At 56.5% G+C, this 19481-nt stretch overlaps 1 protein-coding gene across 1 annotated transcript in view; it reads left to right on the top strand.

Moving 5' to 3' along the window:
* The window catches only part of NIBAN1 (niban apoptosis regulator 1), a 72679-nt gene that overhangs the window by 32514 nt on the left and 20684 nt on the right, over positions 1 to 19481 (top strand). The window contains exons 4-5 of the mRNA XM_040985366.1: positions 750 to 864; positions 3819 to 3983. Coding sequence (XP_040841300.1) covers positions 750 to 864; positions 3819 to 3983 — 280 coding nt within the window. The remainder of the gene's footprint in view (positions 1 to 749; positions 865 to 3818; positions 3984 to 19481) is intronic.

Below are 19481 nucleotides of genomic sequence, written 5' to 3'. Positions count from 1 at the left end.
CAGGGTTCTGGGTACACAGCAGGCCATCGAATGGGCAGATGATCACAAGTGGGCTTGAACGTTGCCCAAGCTCCATTCTCGTTTGTGGCCTGGGACAGTTCCTCTGCTAGTGCAGGTTTGAGGCCACCTCGCTCCAGTCTTTAGGGGTCATGGTCCCTTGGCTTCAGTTCTCCTTCAGCCCCTGGGCTGCTCCTTTCGCCCGGCCTGCAGCTTCCCCATGCCTGTCACTGCAGTGCAGCGGCGCAGCCGGGGACAGCAAGGTGGGCACACCCTGGTGTTTGTGACCGACATGAGTGCCCTCCCTCCTGCAGTGCCATTGGTTCATGCCCAGCATCGTGGGCACTGCTGTGTGACTGTGTCTCGTCGTGGTCATCGCCAGAGTGACCGGACACTGGTGTCTGTGTCTTGGAGGATGTCAGCTTCCACAGGAGAGCTGTGCACTTCCCACTGGGACCCCCTGAGCTAATTAGGCTCAGGTTAGTGCCCTGAGCTGCAATGTGTGGGCAGCTACAGCTGCCCCAAGGTCATTCTTGCAAATAAATGAAAAATGCACAGTGAAGCAGGCATCTAAGTTAGGCACATGTATTCTCCTCTGCTTTTTTTCGAAAGACTTGTGCATATAAAAACGGAGTCTGAATGAGTGACTCAAGTTCATGAACGCAGCAGGCTGTCTTTGGGTATGTGTATGATGGGGGCTGTCTGACTTTCTGGTAGGTCCAAAATCCTTCATGCCCTCCTTCCCTTCCCAGGCCTATCAGAAAGGAGCTGTTCCCAAAAGCAGAGTTCTCCCGGTGGATGGCAAGGTGTTCACCTCAGAGGCCGAGTACAGCCTGCTGGCCGACAGGCACTTCCCGGATCCCACGGGTGAGTTGTCCACCGCATTCCCCAGGCCGTTCCTGCCCTGGGGCTGTGCTGGCTGGGCCTGCAGCTCTCGGTGTGAAAGGGGGTTTGGCCCATCCTATTCCCCAGGGAGTGTTTGGGCCCACCCATCTGGGTCACCTCTGGTCTCTGGAGGCTGCCAGTGGAAGGGGGCACTGCGGGCACCACTGGACACAGGACAGCTGGTGGTAGAGTAGCAGAGTGTTCTCATGGTGAGAACCCCTGTGCTGGAGAGCCAGGTCCTTGGGACACAGCCGAGGCAAATATGTGCCATTCCTGTGCCTTAGATCCCACCCAGGAACACGCACACAGGTGGGGGTACTGGTGGATCAGACGCATGGGCTCAGGGAGCACGCTGTGCCCGGGTGACAAGAAGACGCAGGGCTCGCCTGTACGTTGTGTTCAGCTGTGAGCAGCAAGTGTGGACCTGTGGAATAGTATTTTCTTTCTTTTTTTCTTGAAGATGTGTTTATTTTGAGATACAGCAAGAGGGGAAGCAGAGAGAGAGCATCCATCCACAGGTTCACTTCCCCAAAGGCCTCAACCGCCAGGTCTTAAACTGCATCCACATGGGATGATGCCAGGCAGTGAGGCCCTACGTACCACACCACAATGTCGGACCCGGGAAGCGTAATGGGCGCGATCGTTTAGTTCCATGTTACTCACTGCTGTTCTGGTGCAGAACGCATTGCCTTTACAACAACAGGATTCTGTGATTAGCACACCAACAGTGAACCCAGACGAAGCTGAGTCCTGGGTAGGGGCTCAAACTAAAGCAGCACATGAGATGCCCGGGGGTAGGGTGGGCTTTTCTCTTTCCTCCAACATCTGCTGTTGTGCCATCTTGCTGTAGGGCTGCAACAGGCAATGGAAATGCCCCTGAGTTCATGTTGCAGAATGTTCCAGAACTTTCCAAAGATCTCAGTGAGAACGGACAATCTATGTATTGATGAATCAATGAAGTCATAGAAGGGATGAAAGAAAATAGAGAATGTGAGGCATGTGTGACTAACGCCTGTTGGCTCAGGATGTTGGCGAGGGACATGGCAGCGACTCTTGATTGCATGGTGTGGCCTTTGGGGCATTAAAAATAGAATATTCAACAGTAGGCCACTTGTGACATTCTTGATTCTCGTAACAACTCAGAAAAAAATACAGATGCCTGGTGCAAGAGAAACTGACAGGTTGACAGGGCTATCTGGAAGCAAATGAGAATTGACACTTTCCAACATGAAGGTAGTCCTTGTGGGGTTGTGAGCCCTTGGAGTGGCCAAGAAGGGTCCCAACTGGCACTGTCATTAGAGGCCAGCACCAGCATTCACACATTCCTGCGTGCTCCTGACAGGAACTGTGGTCATGAGTGAGCTGTCAGACACACCCCATGTTGGCCATGGTTGGCCGCGTTGACATCTGACTTGCTGCACACGTGTTCCTGTGTGCTCCTGACAGGAACTGTGGTCATGAGTGAGCTGTCAGACACACCCCATGTTGGCCATGGTTGGCCGCGTTGACATCTGACTTGCTGCACACGTGTTCCTGTGTGCTCCTGACGGGGGCTGTGGTCATGAGTGAGCTGTCAGACACACCCCATGTTGGCCATGGTTGGCCGCGTTGACATCTGACTTGCTGCACACGTGTTCCTGTGTGCTCCTGACGGGGGCTGTGGTCATGAGTGAGCTGTCAGACACACCCCTTGTTGGCCATGGTTGGCCGCGTTGACATCTGACTTGCTGCACACGTGTTCCTGTGTGCTCCTGACGGGGGCTATGGTCATGAGTGAGCTGTCAGACACACCCCTTGTTGGCCATGGTTGGCCGTGTTGACATCTGACTTGCTGCACACGTGTTCCTGTGTGCTCCTGACGGGGGCTGTGGTCATGAGTGAGCTGTCAGAGATGCCCCGAGGGCTTGCTGAAGTCACTCACTCATTGGCCATTGTGTTGGAATCTGACTTGCTGCACACTTGTCTGTGAAGTTCCAGGTACCCAAACTTGAAGCCTGGGCAGGTGCTGCAGGTCCGTGCCTTGACCCTGGATTCAGTCTCTGTCCAATCTTGCCCCCTTTTTGTCTGTTTCTTCTTGGGGACACTGGAGTGGATGGTGATCTTGTGTGACAATGGTTCCTGGAAAGGTGGGATATGCCTAGGGGTTGACCAAGGTGGCAGTTGAGTTGGACGGAGGAAGTTAGCATTCTGCTGTCCTGCAGTTTTCCCTGGCTGTGCCCGTGCCACATCCCATGACTGTGCCAGGAGTATAGCACCCCGCCAGACAGCAAACTCCCACCTGCGGCACTCATGGCCTGGGCAGTGCGGGCGGTGTCTCCTTCCTGGGGAGAGGAGCTTTGGAATGTGAAACAGCAGAGGAAGGTCGCAGGCTGGCTGTGTCTCTGGTGGCAGGAACGCCGGTGAAGCCAGCCCTGGGGGGCGGCTTCCCATGACCTTTGATGCATGAGTGAGGATTGTTCATGGCCATGAGTGACGGACGGGGCAGAAGAAGGTGTGGTCTGGATACAGGCGTAAGGAAGAAAGTTATAGAATAGGTGCACGTGCCCCGGGGGCTAGGCCGAGTATAGAGTGGACCAGCACAGAACCAGGGGAGCTAGGAGTAAGCTGCCCCCGGAGGTGCCCAGGTGAGTCCTCAGGAACACAGGTGACCCACAGCGGGCTGTAAGGACAGGAGGAAGCTGAGCCAGCGTGTGCCTGGTAGCTTTGGCTGTCCCCTGGAGCAGGAGGCCACCTGGTGGAGGAGGCAGGAGAAGCAGTGGAGGACAGTGCCGACAGCTGTGAAAAGGTCTCCCGCCAGCTCTGCCTCCTGTCGCCTGGAGCAAGCGAGTGTCACATTGACTGTTATCACTGTGTGTGTTATAATAGTTGTGATACAGCGACTGTGCATGTTACAGTGACTGTGGATTACAACCCCGTTTGTTTCCCTATCTCCCTAGCCTCCAGTGAGGACTCCTCGCAGCTACTGGCAGCCCCACCCAGGGAGTTCCCAGTGTTCCTGTGGCAGCCCTTCCTCAGACACGGCTACTTCTGCTTTGCCGAGGCCACTGCCCAGCGGAGGTTCAGTGCCACCCTGCGCGACTGCATCCGCAGGCTCAATCACGGTATGCCCGCCCCATGCAGGGCTGCTGGTCGCCCGTGGGGTCTGCAGGATGAGCCCACCCCCTGTGAGGTGTGCAGTGAGCAGGAGCTAGGCGGTAGAGGTGCAGGGCACCTTGCGGGCTGTGTCAACCCTGGCACATCAGGGCTCCAGGCATAGCAGGCTGTGCTGCCACGCTCACACAGGGCACCTTGCAAGGAACACATCCTCCCCTCCCTTGTAAATGCCAGCTGACAGACTCCTGGTCTGCCTCTTCCAGACACCTGTTCATGGCTACCCTCCCTCTTGCTAGCTTTTGGCCAGCTGATGCTGCTGCGGGCCCTGTACCTCCCGGTGAACGCTGTAATTCTGGGCTCCCTGAGCCGCCAGGTGTGCCAAGGGCTCACTCTGGGCAACCTTGGTGCAGATGTGAGGAGCAGAGGCTCTGGGGTGCCAAGCTCCTCTTGGTAAGGCTGAATCCGCCAGGAGGACAAGCACACCCCCAACTTCTGACTCACACAGTCTCAGCATCACTGGCCTCGAGATAATGTCTGTTGCTGGGGTGGGGCCTGGCTTCTTCCAGCCAAGTCGCCCCATTCCTTCATCTGCCCCCGGGCTCTCAGCCCCAGGGATGCAGCCCAGCTGGTTTTTGGCCTTCGCTTGAGTGGCATGGGGCTCGGGGTGCTAATGGAGAAAGATCATGTCACTCTTGCTGTGGCAACCATGAAAGACACTCGTACCAACACAGGCTCAGCGCTCCACGGGGACTGCAGAGACACAGTCCTGTGTTCGTACAACACCTTGTGGATGAAAACTCCTGACACGGCCTACTTTGCTCTGTCTGCCCTTGCTGGGCCTTGGTCTGGTGTGGACATGTGATGGGCACTGAGCCCAGAGCCAATGCTTGCAGAGGGGCAGTGTCCTCGCCCGGCCACACGAGCCCCTTCCGTGCTTGTAGTGCGAGTTTCCTGGGGGTATCCTCGGGGGTTACGTGACCTCACAAGGCTCCACTTGGGCAAGATTCCCCTCCAGGCAGAGCCCCTCTCGGCCCTGGTGTTTTCCAGGCTCTAGGGCCAAGAGACTTGCCTCTGGTCGTGTTATTGTTGTCCGTGACCTGTGACTGCGGTCTGTGGCCAGTGGCTGCAGGAGGGACAAGGCCATCAGCTTACTTGGCTGCTCCCTGTCACTCTGTGGCCAAGCACCAGCCTCCCCACATCATTCTTGTTCTGTTCTCTTTCTGTTTTAAAGATTTATTTATTTTCATTGCAAAGTCTGATTATATGTATATATATAGAGAGAGAGAGGGAGAGCGAGAGAGACAGAGAGAGAGAGACAGAGAGAGAGAGAGAGAGAGAGAGAGAGGAGGAGGTGGAGGAGAGACAGAGAGGAAGATCTTCCATCCAATGATTCACTCCCCAAGTGACTGCAGTTGCTGGAGCTGCGCCCATCCGAAGCCAGGAGCTCTTCCAAGTCTCCCACATGGTCCCAAGGATTTGGACCATCCTCAACTGCTTTCCCAGGCCACAGGCAGGGATCTGGATGGGAAGCGGGGCTGCCGGGATTAGAACCAGCATCCATATGGGATCCCAGTGCGTTCTAGGAGAGGACTTAAGCTGCTAGGCCACTGCGCCAGGCCCCTTGTTCTGTTCTCCATCTGTTGGTCCGCGGGCTGTCCTGGGTTAGTCAGTGACTGGTTTACACCCTTCCCAACATGCCAGGAGAGTCAGGAATCAACTGTGAGCTTGGGGCTGTGACAAGGGCAGGTGAGGGCGAGGTTGTTAGGTGACCTTGGCCAAGAACTGGCCTTGGTGGCTTCCTCACCAGTTGGTCTCTCCAGGGAGCTGTCCCCGGGTGCCCAGCAGTGAGGCAGCTGAATGGGTGTGCTTGCACCATTCATCCTGAATCCAGAACCACTTTTTATTGGACCCTGGCCAGGCCTGAGTAACCCTTGTTCCCATATAATGAGGCCACCCCCTGGGCTCGGCAGGGACAAGGGGAGAGCTCTGTGTCCCCTTCATTCTCCGAAGGGTGGTATGGGATGCTAGAACGCTCATTCCTTCTTGGGGCATTGAGGGTGGCACGTGAGAGAACTCCTCAAGCAGCGAGTGTAAGAGAGGCCCTTAAGCTGTATCTTCCACCCACCTCGCAGGCCTGGGGGGTGAGCAGAGGGGGCCTGTAGCACCTGCTGGCCTCTGCGCTCCCCACGGTGCTCAGCCCGGGCAGGGCAGGGTCCCAACCGCCTGCTGCCAGCCCCCCAGGGATGTGTTACACTAAGGTGTCCTGCTGCCGGCAACTCTGAGTTGGCAAAATGCAGGCCTGGTGGCCACAGGAGCACAAACTGACACCTGCCCAAGTGTTTGGGGGCTGCACATAGTGTCAGGGGCTGTGGTTACTACCAGTGGGGATCCCACCTCCTGGCTCCGGGACATCAGGCCTGGCCACGTGCCTGCACGGCACTTGCTGCAGCCGGTGAGCAGAGGTGTCTGTCCACCCATCATAGAAAGCCTGTGGGCCCGTGGGGGGACAGGGCTGACCGCCACAGAGGAGTGCTGGTTCTGGAATGGAGGTGGGACTCTGGCCAGATGGGGACCTGGCCAACCTGCCACTGGCTCCTGCTGGTGTTCATGACATCGGGGGTGCAGGGCAAAGGGCAGCTGGGGCCATCAGGAAGACCTCATCGGGCCGGGTGGAAGTGGGGTGGGGAGGCCACCACGTGACACAGGATTTTGACTACAGACCACAGGGATGCAAGGACATTCTGCTGGCCACTCTGGGCCTCCTTCCACAGCCACTGCAGCCTAGGGTCCCTGGTAATCGGACGCCCTAATCAGACTGGGTAGTGGCACTTGCTGATTCTGGTGCTGAGTTCAGTGAAAAACGGCTGGGGCCTGTGATGGCCAGTGTGCCCACCTGAGCATGGTGTCCTTGGGCCTCTGGCACCCTGCATCACAGGGTCTGTTCCCACCCTTGGGGAAGCACGCGCAGCTCAAGGGACAGGTATTAACCTGGGGCGTCGCTCCGCTCTAACTGCTGGAAGCAGTGTGTTCTGTGGCCGATGCTCCTGTGCACAGATGGCGGGGGCCTGGGAGTGGAGTTCCAGTTTGATCCTTCCTAATCCTGATATAGGCAGATGCTGTTCAGAGGCAGGCTGGCGTCCTCTCGGCCCTGCCCTGGGTCACCTCCAGGGTGTCAGTCATGGCTTGGCAGTCGGCGGCCTCCATCTCATGCTGTGAACTTGGCTTTCATGCTTGTTGGGACATGTTAGGATTTTCAGGTGACAGGAGTAATGGGGTGGTTGTTTCAGTACGTGGCCCACGTTGGGGCTCCGCAGCAGAGCTCGGAGAAGTCGTCCCCCCTTGGGAGGGCTCGGGCAGTGGTGGAAGCACCAAGAGGGCAGGAGCCATCCTTGACAGGCGGATGTGCGGCAGACGAGCTGTGGACACCAAGTGCATGCGTGAGGACACAGCTGTCACCACTGGAATTCTGTGTCTGCCTGGCCTGGCCTGCCCCCTTCTTTTTGCCCGCAGGCTTTCCTTTAGTGCCCCACCACACATGCTTAGCCATGCTGCAGGGTGTTGCCGTGGCTCTGTCTCCCCACGGTGCTCTCAGGCCGCAGTGATATGAACCTGCCATGTTCTGCTGTGTCTTCTGGCCGCAGTTCCTCCTTGGGCTGGCTCACGCCCCTCGCCCGCTGCACAAGGAGTGCCATCTGCTGGCTGGTACAGGATTCCTCCTGATCAGCTTTCCCGGCCGCCTGCGCTTGTGGGTGTTTGACCCTAGGTTTGCTCCTTTTCAGACTTTGCTCTTCGGGCTATTCCTGCTTCATGGAGTGAGTGGCAGTATGCGCCCTGGCCGCTCCTATTTTAATTTTTTTTTTCAAGAATCTGAAGTTATTTCTATGAGATGGAAACTGTTGTATTTTTAAGATCTGGCAGAATTTGCCTAAAAAGCTTTCTTAGTTTTCTGATCTTCTTGATGAAAATTAATAAACAAACTTTAGCATTCTCTCAGAAAAATGCAGGTTGCAGTTGAGAGTGAGTTGCGCCTTCCACACCTGCTGCACAAACAAGCTGCCTTGAGCCCGAGTCAGCATGACGTGCTCGCTTTCAATCTCCCCGAATAGTATCGCTTCTTTATACAGTTTCAATGTCCACTGCGTTTTTATCGTGCAGGAAAAGAAAAACTACTGCCCCTCTTAGTTCCTGTAACTGGGATCTTGAATGAAACTAACAAAAGATGAGCAGGAGAGAAGTGTGCATACGGTGCTGGACGTTACAGAAGCGAGGACCCCAGTGAAGCTGCTGGACCTAGAGGGGTCAGGTGCCGGGGTGAGCAGGGCAGCAATGGTCGGGGAGCAGTCCCTCCTCTCAGAGAGTGTCCTGGCTGGAGACAGGGATTGCTCTGTCCAAATCTCCTCCCTCCATCAGGAGGCACCCGCTCTGCTCCGGGCTGGCTGAGTCTGCCCAGCTGCCTCAGCAGGGACTGCCGGCAATTAGAACGTCAGCTGTGCAGCCAGATGGGCGCCTGGTTGCCCAGTCGGCAAGCATCCGAGAGCACTTGTGCAGTGTCTGCAGGGTGGTGTGGGGTGTGCCACGCGGGTGGGCACACACAGGGAATCGCTGGGGCTGGATGACCGTCCCCCCAGGGCCTCCCAGGAGCGTGCACTAGACCACATTCTGTTAAGAACAGCGCCTGGTTTCCTTGCCTGTGAAGTGTGTCGGATCCATCCCTTGCTTCCAAGTCCCCTCACACGGGCACAGGATGAGGGGAAAGGGGCTTTGCCAGAGAAAGGGCCTCAGAAATACGGGTGCCAGCGGTGGCCACTCCGAGGCAGACCAGGTGCCACCCCAGACCTCCGTTTTCTTTAAGCTGCTTGATGTTTACTTCCCATGGGTCACGTTGCTGATAAGGCATGAGGACTTTTGTAATATAAAATTGGGGTTTGAGGGGTATCCTGGGTGACAGCCCAGGACAGTCAAGGAATAGTGAAAGGAAGCAATGCAGGCACTGCCTCAGCGCTCCGCTTGGGACAGTCAGCCAGGGTCACCACCGGGCACCCGGAGTGTGTCCTTTTCGAAACTTGTGTTAGATGGAGTGGCAGGTGAGCAGAGCGTGTCTTCTGCTCTGAGCTTTGCACTTGCAGTGGGGCTTTCATTTGATGTTCTAGTGGTTGAGTGTGAGTGTGTGTGTGTGTGTGTGTGTGTGTGTGGACACGTGTTCCTCTCAGAGGGATATCTTATTGGAGGCTGTGCAACCTCAGACAGCAGAAGTCCTGCAGGGCCTGCCTGCCACCAGGGACCCACAGTTGAGCAGCCCCTGGGACACTGCATTTCTGTCATGCCCTCAGTGATGCTGGCATGTACACCTGTCCCTCCCTCGTGCCCCTCCCCAGGGCCTTGCCCAGGGCCCTCTGCGGGCAGCACTGCACCCACCATCAGCACTGCTTCAGAGGTGAGGGCACCATAGGTCACCAGGCAGTCTGTTCCAGAGCCATGCTCTCAAGGGAAGGTACTTACTGTGTGCCAGGCTCTCGCCAAGGGCCTACTGTGTGCCAGGCCCTCACCAAAGGCCTGGCACCCGTATGCCAGGCCCTCGCCGAGTACCTACTGTGTGCTGGGATCTGACTCAGGACCAGATGGTGTGATGTGGGTCATTTCCCCCAGATCATGTTCCCTCAAAGTGGCGTCTTTGAAGTTATGCCTCCACCCTCACGGTGCTCCCGTGACGAGCCATGTGCAGTGAAAACACTCAGAGCCGCAAGCGTCCAGCTGAGGGTGCCTTGTGGGGTGGGCTGCGGGGTGTGGCTGAGAAGCAGGGGTCCCTGCAAGCTCCCAGTTCCCGAGTGTCACTGAGCATTGCTTCCTGGTGCCCCTGGGACCCCATCGTGGCTGTGCTGGGGGAAGTCCTGGCTTGACCTGATTTTTTTTCCGGTGTTTCCTTGCAGAGACCACAGCATGCGGTGCTTAGCACGATGTGCCTATTTTTAGGGACTGGGAGAGGGAAGTGAAAGAGAAGGAGGCTGAGGGCCATGCTGATGTCATAGTCCCACTGACCAGCCCCAGCCACTCCCTGCCGGGTCCCTTTCCTGTGGGACGTGGGCACAGCCTGCAGGAACACCAGCCTCTGGAGGGGCTGTGCCCACTCTGTGTGTGCACTGCTCTGTGTCCCGCCCGGCTTCCTGGGCCCCCGGCGGACTTGCCCAGACATCGAGGCTGGGCCTGGGTGTTTTCTCCTGGTTTTATGCATCTGTATATGTCACGGACCAGTGACATGTTGGGTGACAAAGAAGATGAAAGTTGGGACTCAAGTTTGTGGGCCGAGAGCCCACGTGTCCATACCTTGTCCTGAGTGCTGGGGTGGGGTAACCCAAGCCCTGTGGCCATGGCCTTCCATCGCTGTCTTTGTGGGGCCCTTTGAGTGGGATGCGCCCCTTGGGTTCGGTTTCTGGTGTGACTGTCGGTGGCCCTGGGAGCAGACAGCAGGACAGCCCTGAAAACCACCTTCCGAGGCCACTGGACCCGACTCGGCCAGGCACCCCGCTGGGCCGAGGCTCTGCCCTTTTCCTAACACGGGCGTCTGATTCCTCCTGAGTTCAGACTTGGCTGGCGAGCCCAGCAGGTGGGAACCTGACCAACAGACTGACAGCAGCAGCCGGTGCCAAGGACCAGGACAGCAGCAGCAGGGAGTCCCCGGCCCACCTGTCTGACTTTGCACAGGAGTGAGCCTGGCCTCAGGTGCCCCACCTGAGTCACACCCCAGGGGGCGGCCTCCCCTGGAAGCTCGAGGAGATTGGATTAGAGAACCGAAAGCCCCTCCACAGCTCCTGCTGTCATGGTGAGTCACCTCTGCCGAGCACATGAAGAGCTGTCACTTCCTGTCTGGGGAAATGCAAGGCCCGCCAAGCAAGCAAGCCTGAGCCGGTGGCACCATGCGCCCTGGCTTGCAACCGCAGGGTTTTGCAACGCGCTGTTCATGAAGGGCCTTTGGCATTGCATGATTTGCATGGCTGTGTGTGTGTGTGCGTGCCTGTGCACACAGTGTGTGGAGGGAGCTATGCCCTGTCTCCTTCTGGCCTGGCTGTCATTGTCATTGGACCGTGCCGGGGTTGCCCAGTCACAGGCCCTCGTGGTTGGTGTCTACCCACATCCGTGCTCAATGAGGGCTCTTCAGGAAGGGGAATGAATGCTGTGTTGTTGGGGGCTTCCCTCGTTTACAAGCTACAGGTGAAATTGCTGGTGAATCCTGCAGTGGGCTGTGATTGACACTCGCGGCTGGGCTTGGTCTCACTAACGAGTAGGCAGTTCCTGGGGTGTCTGAGGGAGTGACCAGGGCCAGGAAGTTGGCGCAACGTGTCTGCGGTTCTGACTGCCCTTCTGATGTCCACTTCCTTGTTTGGCATGCAGACATGGCAGTGGTCCTGCTGTGCTCAGGCCAGTCATCCCAGCAGCTCAGGGTCTGATTCATGTGCATGCCAGCAGCTGTGCTCCGTGAGCCGTGGTCTCACGCAGCCCATCCTGTCTGCACTTTCCCCAGAACAACGTGTGCTTGCATTACAGTGCTTTCATCCCACCGTGGCCCTTGTCCTGCCTGGGGAGCCTCGCATCCTGGTGTGGCACCCTACTCTGGGGCACCGGAGTTTGGCCTTCTGAAGGCCCTAGACTCCAGGGAGCCCTGCTCTCCGCCCCGTCGTGGCCTGCACTGTAATGCAGATCACTCTAGGCCGTCATCACCCATCTGCTTAACCCTAAGCCCAGTGGCTCTCGGGGCTGGCCCGTGCCTGCTGCCCTTGCCTGCAGTATAGTGTGAGTCACATTGGGCCATCCTCCAGGTGGAGGTCTGTCCTGATGGTTTGTTCTGTTTGCCCAACACCTGCTCAGGAGGGCTGCGTTCAGCTTCCCTGACACACTGTTTTTAAGTTTTATTTATTTGATAGGCAGAATTCCAGAGAGAGTGAGGAGGAGAGAGAGACGCACAGAGAGATTCTCTCTGTGGATTCACTCCCCAAATGGCCAAAATGACCAGGACTGGGCTGGTCCAGAGCCAGAAGCCGGGAGGTTCTTCCAGCTCGCCCACATGGGAGCAACAGCCCAAGCACTGTGTCATCTCCTGCTGCTTTCACAGGCTTATTAGCAGGGAGCTGGATCGGAAGTGGAACATCTGGGACAAGGACGGGTGCCTGTATGGGATGCCGGCAGCACAAGGGATAATTTAACCGTCTGTGCCACAATGTCCCGCCCCCAGCCCCACATATTTTCAGAAGGATTTTAGAGAACAGCAATGCTGGCATTTGAAGATGTCTGTGGGTAATTGTTGGAAGCTAGGGTTATTTGGATGAGAACAGTCTTGGGGTTCATGCATGCTTTTTCACAGCATATATGCACTGTTCATGAACTTTGTACAGACCCTGGGGTAAGCTTCCCAATGCTCTGTGAACTGCGTCCTCTGGCAGGTCGTGGAGGGCGCTCACTGCAAGTGGCCCCGGGTGCCACCAGAAGAGGCAGTCAGCAACAGGGATGTGAAGTGGCTGAAGCAGAGCATGGCCACTGCTTTGCAGAGAAGCTTCTTTTGTTGTAAGTAGGAGCATGTGCTGAAGTGACTGTGGAGGTGCATGTGGACGCTGGCTATGCAAGCAGCCACCAGTTTCTTACCAGGAAGGGTCATGTGTGGGGCGTGGGATCCCTGCGTGGGCCTGGCCACGTCACAGGCGTGTTGACACCTGGTGCAGAGCATCATGCTATGCCATGGGCCACGGCACAAGGTGCGGGAACTTCACTCCAGCGTGACCTTGGGGACCAGCACGGTCCATCGCTGAAGGAGACATAATTCTGTGGTGTGTGATGAGGAGCATACACACGTGTGTCCATGTGCTTTTACATGTGTGTGTAGCTTATTTTGTCTCCTCTCTTTCTAGTCTCTTATTTCTCCAAAAGTTAAAACCCTGTTTTGATATTTGTTCTTTATATGTAGGTTAAAAAAATGGGAAAGATCATTTATTCTGGTACAAACATTTGGCGATCAAGCTTGCTTTTTAATTTTATCTTCCATGAGCTTTTCAAAACGCCCTGGTGTATTGTAGGTCTTATGTACTGACAAAAAATAGCACCAGGTGACATCTGGCTTTTTTAATTTTGCTTTTCCTTTTTTTTTTTAAATTTATTTTTATTGGAAAGGCAGATATACAGAGAGGAGGAGAGACAGTGAGAAAGATCTTCCATCCAATGATTTACTCCCCAAGTGACTGCAGTGGCTGGAGCTATGCCCATCCGAAGCCAGGAGCCAGGAACCTCCTCCAGGTATCCCACAAGGGTGCAGGGTCCCAAAGCTTTGGGCTGTCCTTAACTGCTTTCCCAGGCCACAGGCAGGGAGCTAGATGGGAAGTAGAGCTGCTGGGATTAGAACCAGCGCCCATATGGGATCCCGGAGCGTTAAAGGCAAGGACTTTAGCCGCTAGGCCACACCGCAGGGCCCAGATTCTGCTCTTCTTACTCAACAGGGCCTCAGGGGACTCCCCCAGGCCAATCGTGATGGTCTTCATTCTCTAATTGACAGCGGTGTGATATGCCACATGGCCCATGTTGCTCAGCCCTTCCCTCGCTCTCGCCTGGTTTCCAGCTACAGTCATGGTTAACACAGTCCCTTGGTCTGTAAGCAGTGTCTGGGAAGTGGGGTTACTGACAAATGGGTTTTTCACGTCATGGGAGTTGCTGGGTGCGTTTTCAAGGGGGCTGTGAAAGGTCCCTGCATGCCTGCGGCCCCTCGGCTCTCCCCGTGTGGACCAGGGGACGGCGAGTGTGCCTCTTGCGACGAGCAGTGCGTCTCTGCATCCCGGGCACAGCAACTGCACATGGCGTTCCTCTCCGTGTCGGTTCTTCCTTTCGCTCATTCCTTCTCTGTCCGCCCTTGCTTGTCTACTTACGAGAGCTCTCTGAGAATTCAACCCTCAACATTTGCTCTGTTCTTAAACGTGGTTTCTGAAATGCACCATTGATCTGTTGTCATTGGGTGTGACACATTTTGTCATGCTGTGGTGCCAGTGTTTATGTAATCAAAAGGCTTTGAAATTTCTGCTGTCCTTAAGGATGCATGGAATTGCATGTTTGTTTGTTTTTTTCAAGCTTTTGTGTTCCTGCATTTTTGATGTTCTGGTCTCTCTCTTCAACGTCTGTGTCCTAACACTTTCGCTTCCCACGGCTGCCCCGCTGTGCGGCCCCGTTTCTCACATACTCCGTCTTCTCGTTGAACTGAGCTGTGGCCTGTGTTGCGTGTGAGTTACCCAGACAGGCTTCTGGCTGCACCTTCCTGCTCGGGCACAGCCTGGGCGGCAGCAGGCAGTGGCTCCAGGACCTCGGTTCCCTTGCCCAGTGGGCATTAAGCTGTCTGGTCTTCTCTTTCAAGTAAAATGTTAAACTACATGTATTCATTCTTTCTCATTCCTATGTTGCTGCAAGCTTGATGACCTGGGGTTTGGCTGTGGCTGTCAGCCGCCCGATGGTCTTCCCCACTATTCCTAGGCCTGTCTTCTTATTTAGACTTGACACTCATTGCTGTGACGTTTCCCCTAGCACCTGCTGGGATCCTGGTTACAGGATCAAGAGAATAAACTTTTCCTTAAACAAGTATCTGCAGGGTCCCCCAGGAGGCCCCGGGGGTAAATTTGTGACCCAGCAAGGACCAAGCACAAGTGGCTGGGGTTGCCATGTTCTCAGCTTGACATGTGGGCACACTGTGTTTTAACCTACAACCTGGAAGTCTAACTTAGGAGACAGATAAAGGTGTCTGCCCAGAGGCTGTAAGATTGACCGATCTCTGCCTCATGCTAAACTGAGAGACAAGTGAATATTCCTGAACATTCTGTACCTGTGGGTGCGCTATAAATGGGCACAAATATGGGAATGGAGGGAAACCTATGTGGAGATAAAGCTTCATCGAGTCCTGCTTTTCAGGCTCCCCCCAAGCAAGCCCAAGTGTTTATTTGGGTTAAGCAGGAGAGGGAGAGAGAGCAGTGGACATTTCTGTTAATGGGGGAGCAAGGTCCCCAAGACCCTGGGCAGTCAGCAGTCAGGACTTCTAGCATTTTCTGACATGGCTCTTGAGCCACGTGCCAGCAAATCCCCTGGAGAGCAACTTAGCTGCGACTTGTCCCTGCGGCTCCGTGCATCAGCATCTGTGGGGCTGTCCACCACAGACAGCTGCTCCCTGGTGTGGCTGGGCTGTCCTGGACCAGGGAGCTGCTGAGGGATGCAGGTTCCCAGGTCCCACCGCAGGCCTGCTGCTTCCACAGCTTCGGGCAGGCCTGGCTGTCAGTGTGACACTGAGGCTCAGCAAACACTGGGTGCGGTTCAGGGCTTCCCCAGGCAACCTCTTACCATCCTCAGGGAGGGCCCAGAAAGACAGCCGGCTCCTTTGTAACTCTGGGCTTAGGTCTGAAGCTGTGAAATTGAGATTAGAAGGAATTTCATGGGAGTTGTCAAACTCTGTGTCAGATGTTCCAGTGCACAGCCAGGCTCAGAGTCCAGCAGCTGTCTCCTTGCCCTCGAGCTGACCTCACCTGGGAGTGGACCCCTGGGTGGACCCTTGGTCATGCTGAATTCGCAGGGAGCAAAGCTGCAGCATTCGCTGGCTTTGTTCTGCTGTCACCCACCTTTTTAGGGGTGTCAGAATTGCATTCACCTGCACTGTGTGTGTGCAGATTGGTTTGTTTGAAAACGAGGAGAAAAAGGGAGGGAAAAGGAAGGAGGCAGGGAAGGATGGAGAGAAGGAGAGAGAGAGCATCCATCCACCATTTTGGTTCACTCTCCCAGATAACCACAACAGTCAGAAGTGGACCAGCTGGTACCAGGAGCCCCATCTCAGACCCCCATGCCGGTGCCAGGACCCCACACTGGTGCCAGGAACCCCATCCCGACCTCCACACTGGTGCCGGGAGCCCCATCCCGGACCTCCATGCTGATGCCAGGAACCCCATCCCGGACCTCTACGCTGGTGCCAGGAACCCCATCCTGGACCTCCACGCTGGTGCCGGGGCCCCCCCATGCTGGCGCCAGAAGCCCCATCCCAGACCCCCACGTGGCAGGGGCTGAAGCATGTGAGCCACCTTGCGTTGCTTTCCCATGTGCAGTGGCAGGGAGCTGGGGCGTAAGCGGAGCACCTAATGTAAATCTGTTGGACTTCGCTTTGGCCTTGATCTCCTCCTCCCCCAGACTGGGAAGCACTTGAACTTGCAAAACCGCAACTTCTCCTCAGCACTGTCCACTCAGGGTCTGACCTGGTGTCTGTCACGTGGCAGGTGAGTAAAGTCTGATAAGTCATCTACTTCTCCAGGTAACTTAAAGGAATTTTTAAACATCTTAATTTTATTTTTGTTAAGGCAGACTTGCAGAGAGAGACTTTTCACCCACAGTTTCCCCCCAAATGGCCGTAACAGCTGGAGCTGGGCTCTGCCTACGCCAGCAGTCTGGAGCTTCTTCTGGGCCTCCCATGTGGGTGCAGGGGCCCAAGCACTTGAGCCATCCTCTGCTGCTTTCCCAGGTGCATTAGCAAGGAGTGGATTGAAAATGGAGCAGTGGACACTCTAACCAGAATCCATCTGGGATGCCAACCCTGCAGGAAGAGGCTTGGCCTGCCCTGCCACAGCACCGGCCCCCCTGGAGTCCTGCAGGTTCTCTGCCATGGGAAAGCACAGCCCTGGTACCTGCACCATCCGTCAGCTGTCAAGTCCAGCACATTGATCCAGCCACTGCCACCCAGCTGCAGCGTCCCTGGCTGCCAGAAAGGGGGTTAGCCTGTGTCCCCTTGTTCCAGCCAGCACCACTTCCTCTTCTGAGTGGACAAGCAGACGGGGTGCTTGTTGACTAGCTGGGGCTCAGTGAGGTTCCCACTACCGGCTGAATGAGGCATGCACCACTTTTCTGTGGCTGATATCTCTCACCACGTGGTCTCCGCTGTCTGTTGGAGAGAGATCTGCTCTTGCCTGCAGTGACCCACACTCCACGGGTTCCCTGCGGCAGGCACCAGCCCCTCACCTCCTCCTGGGGTCCCTGCAGGAGACACCAGCCCCTCACCTCCTCCTGAGGTCCCTGCAGGAGGCACCAGCGCCTCACCTCCTACTGGGGTCCAGCTCCTCACCTCCTCCTGGGGTCCCCGCGGGAGACACCAGCCCCTCACCTCCTCCTGAGGTCCCTGTGGGAGGCACCAGCCCCACACCTCCTCCTGGGGTCCTTGCAGGAGGCACCAGCCCCTCACCTCCTCCTGGGGTCCCCGCGGGAGACACCAGCCCCTCACCTCCTCCTGGGGTCCCTGCAGGAGACACCAGCCCCTCACCTCCTCCTGAGGTCCCTGCAGGAGACACCAGCCCCTCACCTCCTCCTGGGGTCCCTGCAGGAGACACCAGCCCCTCACCTCCTCCTGAGGTCCCTGCAGGAGACACCAGCGCCTCACCTCCTGCTGGGGTCCAGCTCCTCACCTCCTCCTGAGGTCCCTGTGGGAGGCACCAGCCCCACACCTCCTCCTGGGGTCCCTGCGGGAGGCACCAGCCCCTCACCTCCTCCTGAGGTCCCTGCAGGAGACACCAGCCCCACACCTCCTCCTGGGGTCCCCGCAGAAGGCACCAGCCCCTCACCTCCTCCTCCTGTGGTCAGTTGCAGGTTAATAATGACATCTGCAAGTTACAAAGGCATGATGTAGAGACCTCAGCTGACTGTACTGGTCTCCTCACAGTTGGTATCCTGGGCTACTTGCCATGACAGCTGTCATTTGTTCAAAAGAAACAAAAAGCTATTAAGACACAACTTAGGGGCCTCAATGGCCAAATCCTAGCTTTGCAAGCACTGGAATCTCATATGGGCTCTGGCTCATGTCCCGGCTGTCCCGGCTGCTCCACTTCCCATCTAGCTCCCTGCCTGTGGCCTGGGAATTCAGCAGGGGGTGACCTGAGGCCTTGGGACCCGCACCCACGTGGGAGACCCAGAAGAAGCTCCTGGCTTTGGATCGGCTCAGCTCTGGCTGTTGCGGCCACCTGGGATGAAGCAGCAAATGGAAGAGCTTTCTGTCTCTCCTTTTCTCTGTAAAATCTGCCTTAAGTAAGTCTTAAACAAAAGAAAAAGACGCTGGTTAGAGCGCCTGCATTCGGTGTCTGCATGCCTGGGGCCAGCTCTGGCTGCATTCTCTGGCCTCCTGCCCACGGCCCCCCAGGAGGCAGCCATCATGGCCCCGTGGCTGGGCCCTGTCACCCCGTCGGGGACCTAGATGGACTTGTCAATCCCAGGCTTGTGCTGTCCCAGCAGAGCGTCTGGGGAGTGGGTCAGCGGGAAGCATTAGCTATGTCTCAGGTGATAATGAGTGAATTCCTAACAGGCAGAGAGCCGTCACCTGCCGCGTGGCAGTATCTCACAGGCTGATGGAGGGTAGACACGCGTCGGGACAGAAGCACAGACTCTGCCCTGCCACTCGGTAGAGCAGTGCCATTTCCTGGGGGCTGTTGCTCTGTGGCCTTAGTTGCATGGCACGTGTTTGCTTCCGTTCTCAGTCCTCACCTTCAGCAGGCAGACGTCAGCCTGGGAGGTCCTTCCTGCCGTCAGACACTGGGATTGCACGGCACCTGGCGTGCCTTAGGATAACTGGAAAATTAAGCCAACAGACACCTGTGTGCACATGTGGGTTGTTAACATGTGTGCTTTGCTGTAGGTATTTGTACATGCGTGCAAGCAGGTACGCACATGCTTGTGTGTAGGTGTTTGCACGTATGTGCCTGCAAGTGAGCTCTTACATGTTTGTGTGCACACAATGCATGCACGTGTGTGTGTGTGAGTGTGTACATATACGTGTGTGTGCTGCTCCTGGCTTCTCCCGTGCGTGACGACATTGTCCATCCTTCCGCCATGGCTCTCCGCCGAGGGCGTCACAATGAGTGCAGTGACACTCACTCACCTCCCGGATGTGCAGGGGCAGCCCTGAGGACTGGGCGCAGTGCAGCTTCCAAAGCCCACGCTGGAGGCTGCCCGCAGGCCCCCATGTGCGAGCCCTCACAGACACGCCCCAGCTCCGTACTGGGGAAAGCATGCAAGCCGTGCCTCCTGTCCATCCCGCAGCGTCTCCATCCGGCTCCCACTGTGAGGTTTCTGAGCAGCTGGGGTGAGGCAGGTGAGGGCTTGCTGTGCCTTCCGAGGCGTAGTTCAGCCCCGGGTGTGAGCATCGAGGCACCTCCACGGGCTCCTGGGGGGCCTCTGGTTGCCTGGGGCTGCCTGTGCCCGTCCCTGCCCTGGCACTGTTTTGAGAGCCAGCTAGAAACACAGGAGGCAAACATGCCAAGCTCCCCTCCCTTCTCTTCCTGAGGAGTACTTACTCACTTATTTGAAAAACAGACACAGAATGGCCTCTCACCCTCTGGGGTACTCCCACAAATGGCAGTAAATCTGGGGCTGTGCCAGGTCAAAGCCACCTGGGCGTTTGGGTCACCTTCCACTGCCTTCCCAGGTGCATTCCGGGGAGCTGGGTCAGAAGTGGAGCAGCCGGGACTTGAACCGCT

Source organism: Ochotona curzoniae, unplaced genomic scaffold, assembly GCF_017591425.1.
Source record: "Ochotona curzoniae isolate NIBS_2020 unplaced genomic scaffold, NIBS_Ocur_1.0 contig_430, whole genome shotgun sequence".
Lineage (NCBI taxonomy): Eukaryota > Metazoa > Chordata > Mammalia > Lagomorpha > Ochotonidae > Ochotona > Ochotona curzoniae.
Note: the sequence above shows the minus strand (reverse complement) of the source record. Positions and strands in the feature narration are given on the sequence as shown.